Source organism: Taudactylus pleione, unplaced genomic scaffold (assembly GCF_031769625.1).
Source record: "Taudactylus pleione unplaced genomic scaffold, aTauple2 ptg000212l, whole genome shotgun sequence".
In the NCBI taxonomy this organism is placed as follows: Eukaryota; Metazoa; Chordata; class Amphibia; order Anura; family Myobatrachidae; genus Taudactylus; species Taudactylus pleione.
This window is the reverse complement of record NW_028284614.1, coordinates 1363185-1378764: the sequence shown is the minus strand read 5'-3', so window position 1 is coordinate 1378764 and position 15580 is coordinate 1363185. Positions and strand designations below refer to the sequence as shown.

General features: G+C 44.2%; 1 protein-coding gene across 7 annotated transcripts in view; it reads right to left on the bottom strand.

The window, feature by feature from the left end:
* Window positions 1–15580, bottom strand: part of TNIP1 (TNFAIP3 interacting protein 1) — an 84434-nt gene that overhangs the window by 43444 nt on the left and 25410 nt on the right. For 4 of the 7 annotated variants that reach the window (XM_088478238.1, XM_088478237.1, XM_088478240.1 and 1 more), the window contains exons 2-5: window positions 12897–13053; window positions 7904–8044; window positions 3359–3459; window positions 2791–2859 (exon numbers count right to left, since the gene is read on the bottom strand). In XM_088478238.1, coding sequence (XP_088334364.1) covers window positions 2791–2859; window positions 3359–3459; window positions 7904–8044; window positions 12897–13014 — 429 coding nt within the window. In that variant the 5' untranslated portion in view covers window positions 13015–13053. The remainder of the gene's footprint in view (window positions 1–2790; window positions 2860–3358; window positions 3460–7903; window positions 8045–12896; window positions 13054–15580) is intronic. The other 3 variants (XM_088478241.1, XM_088478242.1, XM_088478244.1) reach the window with 2 other exon arrangements.

Below are 15580 nucleotides of genomic sequence, written 5' to 3'. Positions count from 1 at the left end.
ACCCTTATTTTAGGCACCATACCTTATTCATTTCAACTTTGACATTTTTCCTAAATAAAATGCTCTGTGGCTGTAAAGAGGGAACGTTCCCCCTAATGAGCATTTTCCACTCTTCTGATCTCATTTAAATAATCTCATCTCGCCAAAACAAAATCACATGCACCAATGCACAAAATCACATGCACCAATGCACTCATGCACAGAGAAAGCAAGAGGTGCCCCCAATAACACACAAGCCCACCAGATCCTCATATCAGACAATGCTCCCCCATCAGACCCCTACATTTAACTGGGTACAATCTGTGCGCACTGCTTACAACTGGCAGCACAAAGCAAAAAACAAGTACAGGAGGGAACGCCATTTGCCATACGGAAGATTCATGTTTTGCACTTTTCGCAAACGGTCACTAATGTGCTGGTCTCACTGTTCTGTCTATTTAGTTGAACTGTTCTGACCGATAGGCAGGGTTGGAAAATACACAAGAAAACTGAACTGAAAATAACATGCCTAAAACAACAACACTAATGATAGTAATAAAAGATTGGTAATCCAATACATACGACTTCTGCAAAACCTGGAACAGTTCATGAAAAACAAATACAATTTCATCCAAGAAGCCCCACGACTTGCCATCTGCGCCACACTGTGGATGAGAAGGCTAGGGCACCCTCTAGTGGAAAATGTAGGAACCGTGCTACATACTGAGTACTAACGTACATAAGATCCCCAGGTCTTCATTTTTTGAGCATAGCGACACCTCACTATGTAATATTACATTATGACAGTGTTCTGTCTACTGTTAGCAACTCCTATGTCCCTTTCGTCCTCAGTAGTTGCCATAATTGTGATTAATATTTTTTTTTTAAAGCCAAATGCATTCCAAGCTGACCACAACAGCTGCCAGTAAGATGAAATAGAACACCTGCAAAAAAGAAAAACTGAATGCAACCTTCAGCAATAATAGGGAGAGATGTAAGACTTGCAAAGTGATAATGTGGAGAGTGGAAAAGTACCAACCAATCAGCTCCCAATTGCCATTTTTCAAACACAACCTGAAAAGTGTCAGTTAGGAGCTGATTGCTTGGTACTTTATCACTCTCCACCATGTCACTTTTCAAGGCTTAGTACATCTACCCAATAGTGACACAACAGGGGAGACATCCCCACAACTCACAGGAGTGAAAACAGAAGTGTAACATTTATTTATGTTCATGTCATATTTAATATTGATATTATTGTGACACATGTAAAACATGGAAGCATTTGCACAGCCCTGGATCTGCCAGTCATTCCATCATGAATACATGAACTTGAATGACCCTCGCCCACAGTTAGAACCACATGTATACATTTATAGTACTGATGATTCCTCGATGACCAAGAGGTGACTAAGATTCCAGAGCTCAGTCAGGTGGTTGTTTATACCAGTACAAAAGGATTCAGGCAAATTTAGAAAGCCCCAGACTGATTCACTATTTATACAAATGTGTAGAATTATACGGACTTAAGCTGACTTGTGAGGTCCGTGTCTCAAGGTTTCATAAAGGCATGAGTCAGTGACCGTGAAAACAGCAGATACGAGTCTGAAAAAGTACAAGATTGCGCAACAAGGAAATGTGTCCCGACTGCCTAACCTATTCACTGCAACAATAACCAGCAAAAAGGAAACACAAACCACTGGGGCGACACAATGCTCAATTAAGCGTGCGTCTGCTGAACACCGGTCAAGTAACAAAAAAATATCCATTAAACCACATAAAACAACACTATTTTACTGACTGTTATTCCAAAAATGTATTTTATTATGTTGAGATTGTAATATTCTTCATATATTTTATATATACTTATCATCAACGGGATCGGTAAGATTTACCGCCGGCCGCATTCGACAGCGGAAGCCTGGCAGAGGTGAAGATTCCGACAGCAGCTAAGGTGAGTACAAACTAACCTAACCACCCCCCCCAACCCTCCCTTAGGGGTGCCTAACCCTAACCTCCCTCTAAGTGCCTAAACCTAACTCCCCCTTCCCCGCTACCTAAACCTAAGTCTCCCGGGGGGGTTTAGTGCCTAACCCTAACCTCCCCCGGGGGTGTCTAACCCTAACCCCCCCTTCCCCTAGCCTAACCCTAACCCCTACCGGGGGCTGCCCATCCCTAAGTCCCCCCCGGGAGCCCCTAACCTAACCTCCCCCCCGCCCCTGTCGGCGCCCGGCTTACCTTCGATCGGGGCGCCGGGCTCCTGACGTAGGTAAAATGACAGGCGTTGGGATTTCAACGCCTGTCTAATCCCTTACCGGTATTAGACAGTTCGGGATGCTGACGGTCGGGATTTAGACTGTCGGCATCCCGAATGCATACCGCATCAACAAACAACCACTCCACTCAGTCTTTGACATATTTCTTCTTGTCGTCAGCCTGGCAGAATCTTGTGCCCAACCATTATGGGCCCCGGTATAAGCCCCCTGAGTCTGTAGATTGTTGATAAGGGGTGTGCTTAGGTGGAGACTGGTAATTATTAGTTAATACTTACTATATGCTTATCAGGCATAAATAAAGGACTATAGGGTCTATGTACTAAGCCTTGGAGAGAGAGAAAGTGGACGGAGATAAAGTACCAACCAATCAACTCCTGTCATTTTTCAAACACAGGCTGTAACATGACAGTTAGGAGCTGATTGGTTGGTACTTTATCTCTCTCCAAGGCTTAGTACATAGACAAGTCTTGCAAGAAAAAAAATATAAAATTGCCTAACCTTAGTTAGGATCTCATTACAGCTACTGCGCACTCACCGACTGCCGGCTCTCTAGAGGTTTTCTTTTTTCACTGTGATCCAGGATTTCGAATTCCGAGGAAGATCCCTATAGAAAACCCAAATTCTTCTATTAACTGAAATACGTTTTAAAATGTTCTACTACGTCAAGAAAGATTTTCGCTTAGTGCCTCTGCCACAAAAGCAATGGCGTGAGGAATGTAGTCTGCCAGTTTACGCCTTCACACGAAATGCCGCCAAGTTCCAGGTCAACAGCAGCGGGAAGTACCTGGATGAAAATGGCGTCACAAGAGTGGATGCGTCACCGGATTGGCTCGCAACGTGACGCGCTGTCAAGTTAGGAACGCTGCTCTGAATAATAGGATGGCACTTTCTAAAGAACGATAATTTTTTTTTTTCCCAGTGGAAAAGAGAACAAAAAACACTTGGAATGATAATATTCATAGACTCAAACTGACTAACAAAAAGGGCCTTGGCTGATGTCAAGGCTCATAGTGAATTCGCTGGGCTAGGCTGCATTCTATTTAGCAGTGTTTCCGCGCGCACAGCGGCCGCTGCGAGCAGACAGAGCGCTGTAACGTACTTACACTCGGTGGCGTTTTCTGGTTGTTCTTGAAGTGAACATCAGATTCTGTGTTCTTCACATCTGTCATCTGAACATGCAAGAACTCTTCTGCCTGTTCCTGCACTGAAATACGTTATAGAAGAACAGTTAATAGGAACAAAGTTAAAAAAAAAACACGACAGAGTGACAATGTAAATAACACACAAACACGTCACTCACAGCAAAGTCTTATGTTTCTGCATTTTATCCATATTTATGGCAATAGTCAGGTTCCATAACAACATTGTTATCAGCTCTAAGCACTAAGTTATGATTACTTTATTTATTACTTCACTAGCCATCTTTGCGTTAGCCCAGGGGTCTTCAACCTTGGCCCTCCAGCTGCTGTGTAACTACACATCCCAGCATGCACTGCCATAGTTTTAGCATGCTGTTATATCAAAAAGGTTGCAGTGCATGCTGGGATGTGTAGTTCCACAACAGCTGGAGGGCCAAGGTTGAAGACCCCTGTGTTAGCCCCACCGTCCCCAACCCCTCTGCCCACTTATATTATGCAGGGCCTGACCACGACCAACAGTGACACGATGATTGCACTGCCAACATTGCCAAGTGCTATATGCTGCGAGGGGATCCGGTCAGAATGTCGGCACTCAGGATGCTGACATGAACTTTAGGTCGGCAAGCAATGTCGATCTGGGTAAAATGACATGTCTTAATGTCGACATACAGTTTTTTTTCTCTTATTTTTAGGGTTAGATTTAGGCTAAAATTAGCACAAAAAAATGTATGCTGACATTCTGTTGTCGACACGTTACATGTTGACATTATGGACATGTCGACATTTTAACCATGTTGATATTTCTGAATGTTGACACACTCAATTTAAAGTCATTGTCGACATTCAGATCCTGTCGACATTCTGAAAGTCGACTCTTCACACCATACCCACTGCAAGGGGGAACAGGACTTCATGTGCTCCAGATATCTCTGGGAGTGGTCTGCACGTGTATCCATTGCAGCCATCCACTTGGTGGTGTGTCACTTTGCACTGTGTGTAACTGGGGAATGGTGCTAGGCAGGGATATTGCTATACATATTGGATACGCTGCCAGTGTTTCCATATTCAAAATGTGCCTGTTACAGATATGGGGGAAAAATAGGGAGTGTGGGGTAAATAAGAAAATGTACAAAAAGCTCCAATGTTTAAAATTAAAACGATAAATCATTAAAACACAATGTTGTTTTATAGGCACACTAACAGTCTAGGGGGTCTATTTACTAAGCAGTGTTAGGGGACAGAGTGAAAAGTGATAAGAAAGTGATAAGGTGCCAGCCAATCAGCTCCCAACTGTCATTTTTCAAGCACAGCTTGTGAGATGGCAGTTAGGAGCTGATTGGCTGGCACCTAATTACTTTCTTATCACTTTTCACTCTGTATCCTAACACTGCTTAGTAAATAGACCCCTATATTTTAAGTACTCCATTCTTAAAAACATAGGTAACCTAATTAGTATCTCAGTCATTTCGATTTGACCAACTATGCTTAATCATGGATATCCTTAAAACATGGACTGTTAGGGTGCCTTGAGAACGGAGCTTTGAAAAGCCTACATTAAGCTAATACACTTCACTTTGGTAGTTTGTTTCAGCGACAGGTTCTTATTGATACAAACGGCACTGGGAGCTGCCATATTGCTCGATTTATGGTTACCAGTGCCCTCCGGCGGGCGCATCGCTCTGGTATGGGCCTGCTTTTATTGCTAATCAGTACAGAGTGTCAATATCACATCATCATAAACCACAATTCCATACGCTGAAGGCCACATACAGGCTCGACGGTCAGATATACTGGCCGGATACAGGCTGAGACTATATTATTTATAGGCAACGTGTCATGCTGTGACCCACTGAAGGCCAGGTTTTCTGTGCACCTCCATACCGCGCACTTCTGAATCCTGCACTTTTCTCAACCCCCATTCCATCCTATCTATATAAAATAGATTAAAAAAAAAAAATCAGCCCCTCCTTAACTCATATTTAAAATGGACATATTAAATGATTTAATAATATACCAAAATAAAATAAATTACAAAATGTAGCCATAGAGCAGGTGTTTTTCATTCCGATCCTCAAGTACCCCCAACAGGTCATGTTTTCTGGATTTCTTTACTCATGCACCTATAGGCGAGCTAATCTATTTTGCTGTGTCAGTAATTATCCCACCTGTTTCCACAGACAAAAATACTGAAAACATGACCTGTTGGGAGTATTTGAGGTTTGGAGAGAAAAAACACGGCCATAGTATAAATGTCCAGCCAAATACATCTAAAAAAGGCAGGATCCCAGCAAAACCCTAAAGGCCGTCCCATAACACCCCTAAATAACAGCCTAATTACTGACCTAGCAACAACCTGATAAACGTAACCCTTGCTGTTACACTGACACTGGCCTAGGGGTTTAAATACCATCCGTCCTATATGGGTCTCTTCACGTCTGTCGCCGTGGTGTTCGGCAGCGTACATATTTTAGCCCAACAATTTCATTTTACTGGGCACCTCTATGTTCGCCTGACTGCTACGGAAGGCAATTTGTGGTCATCCCTTACATTTTAATCACCCCTTAGTACACGTAAAAACCAAAAATGGTCTGTACAGATCAGAATAATTGTAATAATTCATGTTTTCAAATGCTGGTATGCAATCTCTTTTCCAGAAATCTATTTTACAGAATAGTTCCAAAAAAATAAATAAAAAAAATCAGGAACAAAAATAAATTCTGTTGGTGGCACATAATCACCTAGCATCGCATCCTAGAGTCACTTACAGAAGCACTGCTAGACAGTTTCATGAGAAGTGGATGCTGGAGATGGTATGCAGCATAAACAAGGTAGCTTTGAACATGTAATGAAGTATATTTTTGGTTGTGGTCCAAATTCCAAAAAACTTTTACCCTGCCCCCAAATTAAAAACAAAAACAAAAAACAGATGTGCTAAACATTTTAAATAATCGATGTCATATATGTATTTTAATGATTATTCAATTTGAAATTACTTCAAAAGATAAAACCATGGTACATATAGAAAATTAAAAAATTAACTACCTATGATTTATTAACGTTGATTTTTATAGCACCAGCATACTCCACAATGCTCTCCAACTGGGAACAACCACAGTTATAAAACAAGACAGAGATAAGAGGGCAGCAAACTGCAAGCTCACAGTCTATAGCCCCTGCAGGGTGCAGTATGAAAGATCGACAGTGAAAAGGTTGACTGGTTATGAATGTCGACAGTCATTAGGTCGACCATCTTTCAGTAAACATGTATTTAGGTAGACAGTGTTAAATGGTCAACATTTAACATGTCAACAGTAAAATGTCAACACGATTTTTTTGTTTTATTTTACCCTAAGGGGTAAATTTACTAAGATGGGAGCTATATTAAGAAGGGATGTTGCCCATAGCAACCAATCAGATTCTACTTCTCATTTATCTAGCACCTTCTAGAAGGTAATACCTGGAATCTGATTGGTTGCTATGGGCAACATCTCTTTTAATAGAACTCCCATCTTAGTAAATTTACCCCAAAGAATCATGAATAACCCATATTTTGACATGTTAAATGTCGACCTTTTGAATGAGTAGACCATTTAACCCAGTCGACCAATATACAGGTCAGAATGATGGTTGACCTTTTGACTTTTCAACATTCAGAATGTGTTGACCTGGTGTCAACTTTCTGAATGTCAAACATTTTATTGTCGAGCAATCGACTGGGTACCACCCCCGAACTGTAGATACAAGCAAATTTTTCCTGATTTTAAATGTAATTTTGGTGCCTGGACTGGACAGAGTCAGACATAAGGAGAGATTTATCAAACCTGGAAGTGTTGCCCATTCCAACCAATCAAATTCTAGCTATCGTTTACCTAGTACATTCTATAAAATGACAACCAGCATCCGCTTGGTTGAAAAATCTCCCTCCAGAGGGGCTCATTCAAAATGCGTCTTCAGAATGTTTCTCATAGTCATTGTTGGTCAGTCTATGCTCTTAACCACTGAGTTACTTCTATTACCTTTTTGCTGGCTAAAATGTAAAGTAAAAGGACTCGGTGGGCAAAATGTAATAGTCTGCGAGATGTGGGCAGCGGCAAAGGAGCGGTAATTTAGCAGCACAAACCAGGCTGGGTTTGCTTTAAAACAAATTGGCGCTTTAAATCTAGCAGCTACTTTATCAAAATCTCCCAGGCTATTACATTTGGGCCAATGTGTTAAATATACAACTGGTCATGCTCTGTCCTTGTGTAATATAAACAGTTATGTGGTTATAAAAGATCATTAAGTACATTTTTAAAGTATACAACACAAACACAAAAGATTGTGGTTACTCACTGCCAGGAACCCTCGAGTTACACCTAATGGATATTCTATTGCCCACGTTAAAGGTGGGTTACTGTATTTTTTATTAAATGACACCTAAACTACTGGTGCATTTGTTGCCAATTTACACTTATTTCTTTACACATCCAGTGAAACCTACAAAACTGCTGTTGCTCAGTGGAGACTCACCTGTGTTCATGCGGTTGGGGTACGGTGCATGCGGGTCAGGGGAGGACGTGGCCGGTGAGTCCTGGTTGTTGCTCTTTACCAGAGCTTCTGCTTTCTGTCGGAGGTTGAGGGCCACATTCTGCGATTCCTCCAACAGCTCACCTGAGACACAGACAACGTGTGGTGGTGAATGTGAGGGAGGGGAAAGGCTGGGTATACTAACTAGCGTATGAAGAGAATGGAAAGAGAAAGTGCATTCAGAGAAAATAAACTCATTTGCTGCATGTGTAACTGACAAGTCAGCTCTCCACCAAAGATATCTCCCCGGAATAGGGAGTATAATCTGGCTCACAGATGCTCTATTCCTGTTGAGTTTTTTTAATACAACACAAATAATTGTTGCGCAATTGCTGTACACAGATCATAACGTCCCCATCTCTGCTGCAAAATGTCCTAATTAGCAGCAGCACACAGCGTCTGATATTTGGCGCCCGGGACGCAGGATAAGCGTCTCATCCAAAGTCACAAGCGGATAATATTGGGATGTTCAAGCAATTCGCCCCTTGTTATAGTTGCGGTTTCAGCAGACGTGGGAGTACTGCAATAGCCAGCATGACCAGGTTGGCCAATGTGATTATACCATGCATTTCCTTGCTTTAGAAATACTTCCTCCTGAAATATAATAACTTAATAAGCCCAGGGAATCATAATGGATGGGGAGAATCGTCTTCCACATGCAGAGAAGAGAATTTTATTGTGTGGTTACTCAATAATGAATATTGGGGACAGTTTCTGAAGTAAAATAATAAAAAAAAATAAAAAAAATAAAAAAAAACTTTAGTGACTGCCCCTTGAAACTAGGGACAGTTGGCAAAAGCACATATCTAGCAATCCCCGGGATCCACAGCACAACTCGGGGGTTAGAGATCGATGTACTGCTCCAGAGGTCAGCGCTCTGTTCCCTTCAGCAGGTCCTGGGGTTGGTGCAGCTCTGTGGAGCTCTGGGGTCTATTTACTAAGCCTTGGATGGAGATAAAGTGAAGGGAGATAAAGTACCAGCCAATCAGCTCCTAACGGCCATGTCACAGGCTGTGTTTGTAAAATGACAGTTAGGAGCTGGTTGGCTGGTACTTTATCTCCATGAAAGGCTTCGTACAAAGACTCCAAAGTACCAACCAACCAGCTCATGTCATTTTTGAAACACAGCCTGTGACATGGCAGTTAGGAGCTGATTGGCTGGTACTTAGGGGTCTATTTACTAAGCAGGAGACAGAGTGAAAAGTGATAAGGTGTCAGCCAATCAGCTCCCAACTGTCATTTTTCAAACACAGCCTGTGAGATGACAGTTGGGAGCTGATTGGCTGGAACCTTATCACTTTGTCTCCCAACACTGCTTAGTAAATAGACCCCTATATCTCCATTCACTTTATCTCAATTCCCAGTTGCTCCATAGCAACCAATCAGCTTCTATCTATAATTTTATAGAATGTACTTGATAAATGCTACCTCAAAACTGATTGGTTGCTATGGGAAACTTCGCCACTCTTTACACTGTTTGATACATCAACCCTAGTTATCCATTTCTGAGACGCTTTTTCTGAGATCACTGTTGTAATTAGCCACTGATGGACTGACACTAGCTCATTGGTTACCCTGCACTAGTTGTCTCAGCCTATGTTAGCCCTTTTACCAGTGGCCTGTTTTCGACCACATCACCTGCCTTATCGACTATTGCTGCATACGCGCCAAACAGCCCCTCTCAGGGCACCAGGTCCTGTGCGACTCTGCTTGTGCGACTAAGATGCACCACTAGATTGCACTGATTAATTTACTATGTGACACATCGATATCTGTGTGTGAATGAGCCATAATCTGTATAGGAAGTGGTAGCGTTCCCGCTAGGCTGTTTTAGCGGGTCGCGGCGCCCTCCCTCCGTCTTCACCCGCGGGTCGCAGGTGAAGAAATGTGCGGTGACCCGGTCACCGCCGGAGAATAGACGCCGGGCGCATGCGCCCGGCATCTATTCTCCATGTCCGCAGCGCTTGAGGGCTGCCCGGCGTGTCCGTAAGTGCTGGGCACACCCCCAAGAGTGACGAAAAGGGGAAGTGTCTTATAGACACGCCCCCTTTTCAATGGACACACACCCCTCCGGTGCGCGCACAAACGTGCCCTCTCTAGCTCCGGCGCCCTGCCTGCCGCCGGAGCTGGAGTGAACACTAAAGTGGTATGATGCAGTAGCCACAGTTCTTTCCACGCCAAGTTCCATTGGGTTTCATTTATATAAAGAGTCACACACTGATATACAAGTGTCATAAAATCAGAGCAGTCCCTGGGGGAGGGGGTCTTAGACGCATCTCCGTACGAAAATGATCCTAGACGCAAGCAGAGTCATACGGGACCTGTCAGCTCACTCACACCAGGCTTCTCACTCCGCGTGGCGTATTGAGGATAGGCGTATGAGGATACAACTGTATATTTGTTTGGATCAGTGGCACATTCTTGACACATATTGTAAGGGGGTATATTTACTAAAGTGCAGAGTATTTAGAAGTGAAGTTGTTGCCCATAGCAACCAATCACATTCTGCTTATTTATCAAGCACCTTCTAGAATATCTAGAATCTGATTGGTTGCTATGGGCAACAACTCCACTTCTAAAAACCCACACTGTAGTAAATATACCCCTAAGTGACTATTTTGCGTGTACAAAAATCCCCAGTAGCGCTGCAGGTTCTGATACATCTCATGCCGGTACAAAGTACCATACAAGAGTCAAACTCAATTAAATATGCTGTCTATTCTGTCAACCCCTTAAGCTCACAACCTGTTGGCATCTAGCTACCTCATACCCCAGTGAAGTGGGTGGTCTGGGGTCCCCTCCCAGGCACAATGTTGAAAAAAGGGTAATTGCTCCCCACCTGGACCTCCAGTGACATGTTGGTACCTATCGGCTATCTGGTTTATACTGACTGAGCAATCAGGTACAGGGAAGGGTAGATGTATCGAATAAACTGGCTACTGAGTGTACTGTATACTACTATTATACTAAGCATTGCTGCTATAAGACGCTGAGTGTACTGTATACTACTATTGTACTAAGCATTGCTGCTATAAGACGCTGAGTGTACTGTATACTACCATTATACTAAGCATTGCTGCAATAAGACGCTGAGTGTACTGTATACTACTATTGTACTAAGCATTGCTGCTATAAGACGCATCTGACACTTAATGAAATAAAGTGGTTCAGTCACCAAAAGTCACAAGCTATCTTCTTGGTCTAGGAATTAGTGTGGGATACTTATTTTGAATCGGTCTTCATCTAATTTATCTGTAGGTGGCCATATCTGCCAACCCCATTTCACGCCTGGTTAGAAGCGGCCGCTATAGCGAGCTCAGTATGTGTCAGCTGTGGGCATGCACAACATTTAACACCCGTACCTTAGCACTAGGCAGATATTTGCGCTGTGCCCTACAATTTGGGTGTAGCCCTTTTAGTTTGATGAGAAATACAGCAGGGAACAGTGGTTTAATCCAAGGAGGTGCAGGAGCCTGTAGCCCCTTTGCTCTTCTCAGTCACTCAGAGCAAGGGAGGGAGAGGGAGACTCATACATATGCACAGTACAACAGTAATCGCTCAACACCGCCAAAATCAGAAGGTAGAAGGAGAGAGAAAGAGCAGAGAGAGGGAGACGAAGGAGAGAGAGAGAGAGACACTCATACATATGCGCAGTACAAAAGTAATCGCTCAACACTGAAAAATTCAGAATAGCGGCACTCTACCCAGCCCAGCACACAGTAGCGGGAAGGAGAGAAGTGTTGTGGGCATTGGCATCACCATCTCTTCGCTCGCCCCCCCCTCCTCAATCCACCACTGGGGCACACACCACACACCCTGCACCTATTCAGAATACCTACCTCTCCGGCAGTGCCACAACGTCATGTCTCCGGAGATCTGTGTATGTGCACCACAGAAATCATAATTTTCTCGGTGCGTGTGCTGTACTGCGAGTACAGCTAGCGAGAGGGAGGAGGGGGGGTGAACACAGGCTGCACACAGGCCCCCCACTGATCTGACCCTGTGCTGGGAGTTGAGGCAGAGGCGAAGGATAAGGTTTCCAAATAATAAAATGGACTGCTGATAAAAACTAGATTATCACGTTGGTGTGCGCCCACATTGGAACCTTACAAACACAGTTCTTGACACTGAGCTTTAAAAAAGAAAATACAACAAGTCATACACACAGCATTTACTGCAAACACATAAAGTTCCCGAACACAGTAGCCACCGTCAGTTAAAAATAAGTAAACGGGAAACAGATGGGACGGTTGGGGGGGCAATGAGGGGCAGAAGAGAAAGAGAATGAGGGGTAGGCAGGACAGAGAGGGGCGGGAGAGAATGAGGGGTAGGCAGGACAGAGAGGGGCAGGAGAGACTGAGAGGCAGGCAGGGCAGGAGAGAAAGAGACTGAGGGGCAGGAAGGACAGAGAGGGGCAAGAGAGAAAAAGACTGAGGGGCAGGCAGGACAAAGAGGGCAGGAGAGAAAGACTGAGGGGTTTTGACTAAAAAAATTCTAAGAAAAATGTAAAGAAATTATAAATATTTATTTTAATTATTCTAATAATTTTTATAGTCAAAAGTCTGGAGTAAAAAGTGTACGGCAGGTGAGGCTCTGCCTCCCCTGTCTAACTTTTCCGCACATCTCTGATCAAAACACACCAAACTTCCAGGACTACATACTGCTGCACCTTTGTATAATGCCCACATGAACCCTTGGGTTCATATATGTATCTGTAAATCTGGCTCGGATACTGGCCAGTGCCTCCCCAGCCATTTATCTCACCGCACGTCACTGGCGTACATGTGTCTCCATGCGCGTCTTCCTCAGTTCACAATTACTCAAACAAGCCCTGACTGCGCTCCGTCTATGTTGGCATGCTGCAACTGCTCTCAACCTCTTATCCACCTGTTTCTTCAGCAAATTACATCAACACCAGCTTCAATAATCTGCAGACCTGGTTTACTTAATTTACCCAAGCTCAGGATTCCTTCCATGTTTTCCCCCGGTACAGAAAGAAGATCAGAGACGGTGCCACCTGGATCATATATTCTATAGGGACTTCTGCCTTCCATTAATCAGCTACACATACATCCAACGGTAATACAACATCTCTAGAAAAGAGAAGAGAAAACAGAATTGTCACTCACCGATTCTGGGACCACCTTGCTGCCTTTTACTTTCTTAATGAGAATTTTCAGTATACATTACCGCCATATTACTCAGATTACGGCTACACAGAGGTCTATTTACTAAGCAATGTTAGGAGACAGAGTGAAAAGTGATAAGAAAGTGATGAGGTGCTGGCCAATCAGCTCCCAACTGTCATTTTTCAAACACAGCCTGTGAGATGACAGTTGAGAGCTGATTGGCTGGCACCATATCACTTTCTTATCACTTTTCACTCTGGCAATTGGCCCTATATCACCACCTGGGGAATATCATTAGCGAGCATGCATTGGCAGATCCAGCGGAAGAGGACCATTGGGCTGCCACTTATCTGGAGCCTCTTCTGGTCACACACTCTATACAAATGACTGGTGGCCGAGCTGCCCAGCTGGACACATTTCAGTAGCTGGGTAGCATCCTCTGTCTGCTTTTCAGGCAAAGACATGCAGTGTGCAGCCCCAGTAGCACACTGACTGGTGGATGGCACTAGTAATCCACCAATTACAGTGCAGGAGGGGCAGGACTATGCAATAACACCTCCCTCATAGGATCCAGCTCTGTGAACAATAGGGATGGACAGAGCGACTCCCATACCGAGTTGAGCCACAGGGCTCATCTCAGTGGAGTGTCTCGCAACACGACTCTTTAGATACAACAGAGCTGCAGCAATTAGGGGTGCCAGCGACACTGAGTAAGTCGCCGACAGCCTCGCCCCCCGCAGTCCAGCACTGGAGATGATGCTTCTGCACTGACTCTCCCGAGTCAGTGCACCCCTCCGAGCCTCGGCAGTAGCAGCGCAACTCCGAGTGAGTCGCTGACATCTCCGCGCCCTGCACTGCTGATCCGACCTGATGATCATATTTCTGCACTGACTCGGGAGAGTCAGTGCACACACACTCCAGCCCCAGAGGTAGCGGCTCCCACTGACAGAGAGGCTAGGGAGGTGGGTGTCTCGAAACACCAAACGTTGAGCGACTCGAATCATTCGAACATCTGAATGATTGGAGTCATTGTGTTGAGACACTCACTCACTAGCCATCTCTAGTGAACAAGCTGGTAAACGATTTCTGAATGCTGAATGGTTGGACAATCGAAGGTCCTGAATCGATAATGAGCATCGATGCAGTGAGCACCAGCACACTGACAACAGGCGATGATCGTCAGGAAAAGCATCGATATTCTGTTGCATCGCGCATGCGCAGGTGAATATCAGAATACAGTAAAAAAAATAGCCTGTGTCACACACTTAGGCGTCAGAGCAGTGGGGCGCCGGCGATTATTTGCGTCACTTAAGGCAACCAGATATCCAGTTGCTGAATAGGTATAACTGGAAGGTAACAGAGTATTTTGCATCAGTTTGCCATGTGTGAGGGCAGAATTGCAGCAAAATGAAGAGTACAAGTCTAGCTTCCACAGACCTGTTCTGCGAGATATTTGCATTGTTCCCAATCCAACTGTAAAAGTTGCTTCCAGACCTACCCCCAACTACAACCAGGTTCACAAGCCATAGGAGTTTTGTTTTTTTTAAATTGCCTAGAACTGAAGGAGTAATCCCAAATTCCTGTGTTATTCCTGGCAGCTGGCCCCTCTCACAGAACCAGTCACCTGCCTGCGTTCGGCTGACGATTGTCCTGTAAGGTTATGTTTGGCCTGGTCAGAACAAATACGTTTATTTTATTAATTGTAAATGCTATTCATTTAATGATGAGACTTATTGCAGGGAGGGAGACTTCACAAAGGGTGCTATTGATTTAACGCTGAGGCTGGTTGTTGCTTTCTATGTTTCATGTACCGATCTTCTTTCAAAAGTGGGTACCAACATTCCAGGATGCAGAGAAGTGAAAGGACCATCAGCAGGCAGTGAAGACGGTATGCGTTTATGATGCCGGCGGTCGCTATGTCGACCACCGGCATCTCCACTACAGAATCCCGGCGAGGGTTAATTAATCTACGCCGGGATACCGGCGCCCGGCATCCCGATCGAAGGGATGCCTGGCGCCGAGTGGTTGGCATTTCGACCGTCGGCTTCCTGACTGCATCCCGATGAATCAAGATTTAGAGCGACTATCCTGTCCACTTCACGCTGCTCAGGTCATAGAGAGGCTGCTGGTAGTAGGCGTTTCGGTAGTAGGCGTTTCCAATGTAATTGACTGAAATGATAACCACAACCCTTACTCTGGAAGTTCCGCTGTAGAAATCCTCCCGGATTAGCTGCTGACACTACAGCATGAAAAGACCATCATACATATATTTTTTTGTCAATAGAAACCAGCTTTCATGAATAAGGACAGACAGTGAGGCTCTCGGAGTCTCTGCTATATCTTGCTCTCAGCTACATTACAAACGTTAATGCAATGTCAGACATTGCGTTTAACCAATACAGAAACTTTTACACATGTATTTGTAAATGGGAACAGATGACTTTGCAAACTACTTCAACTTGAATTTTAGGTTCAGTGGCCCTGGTGTTAG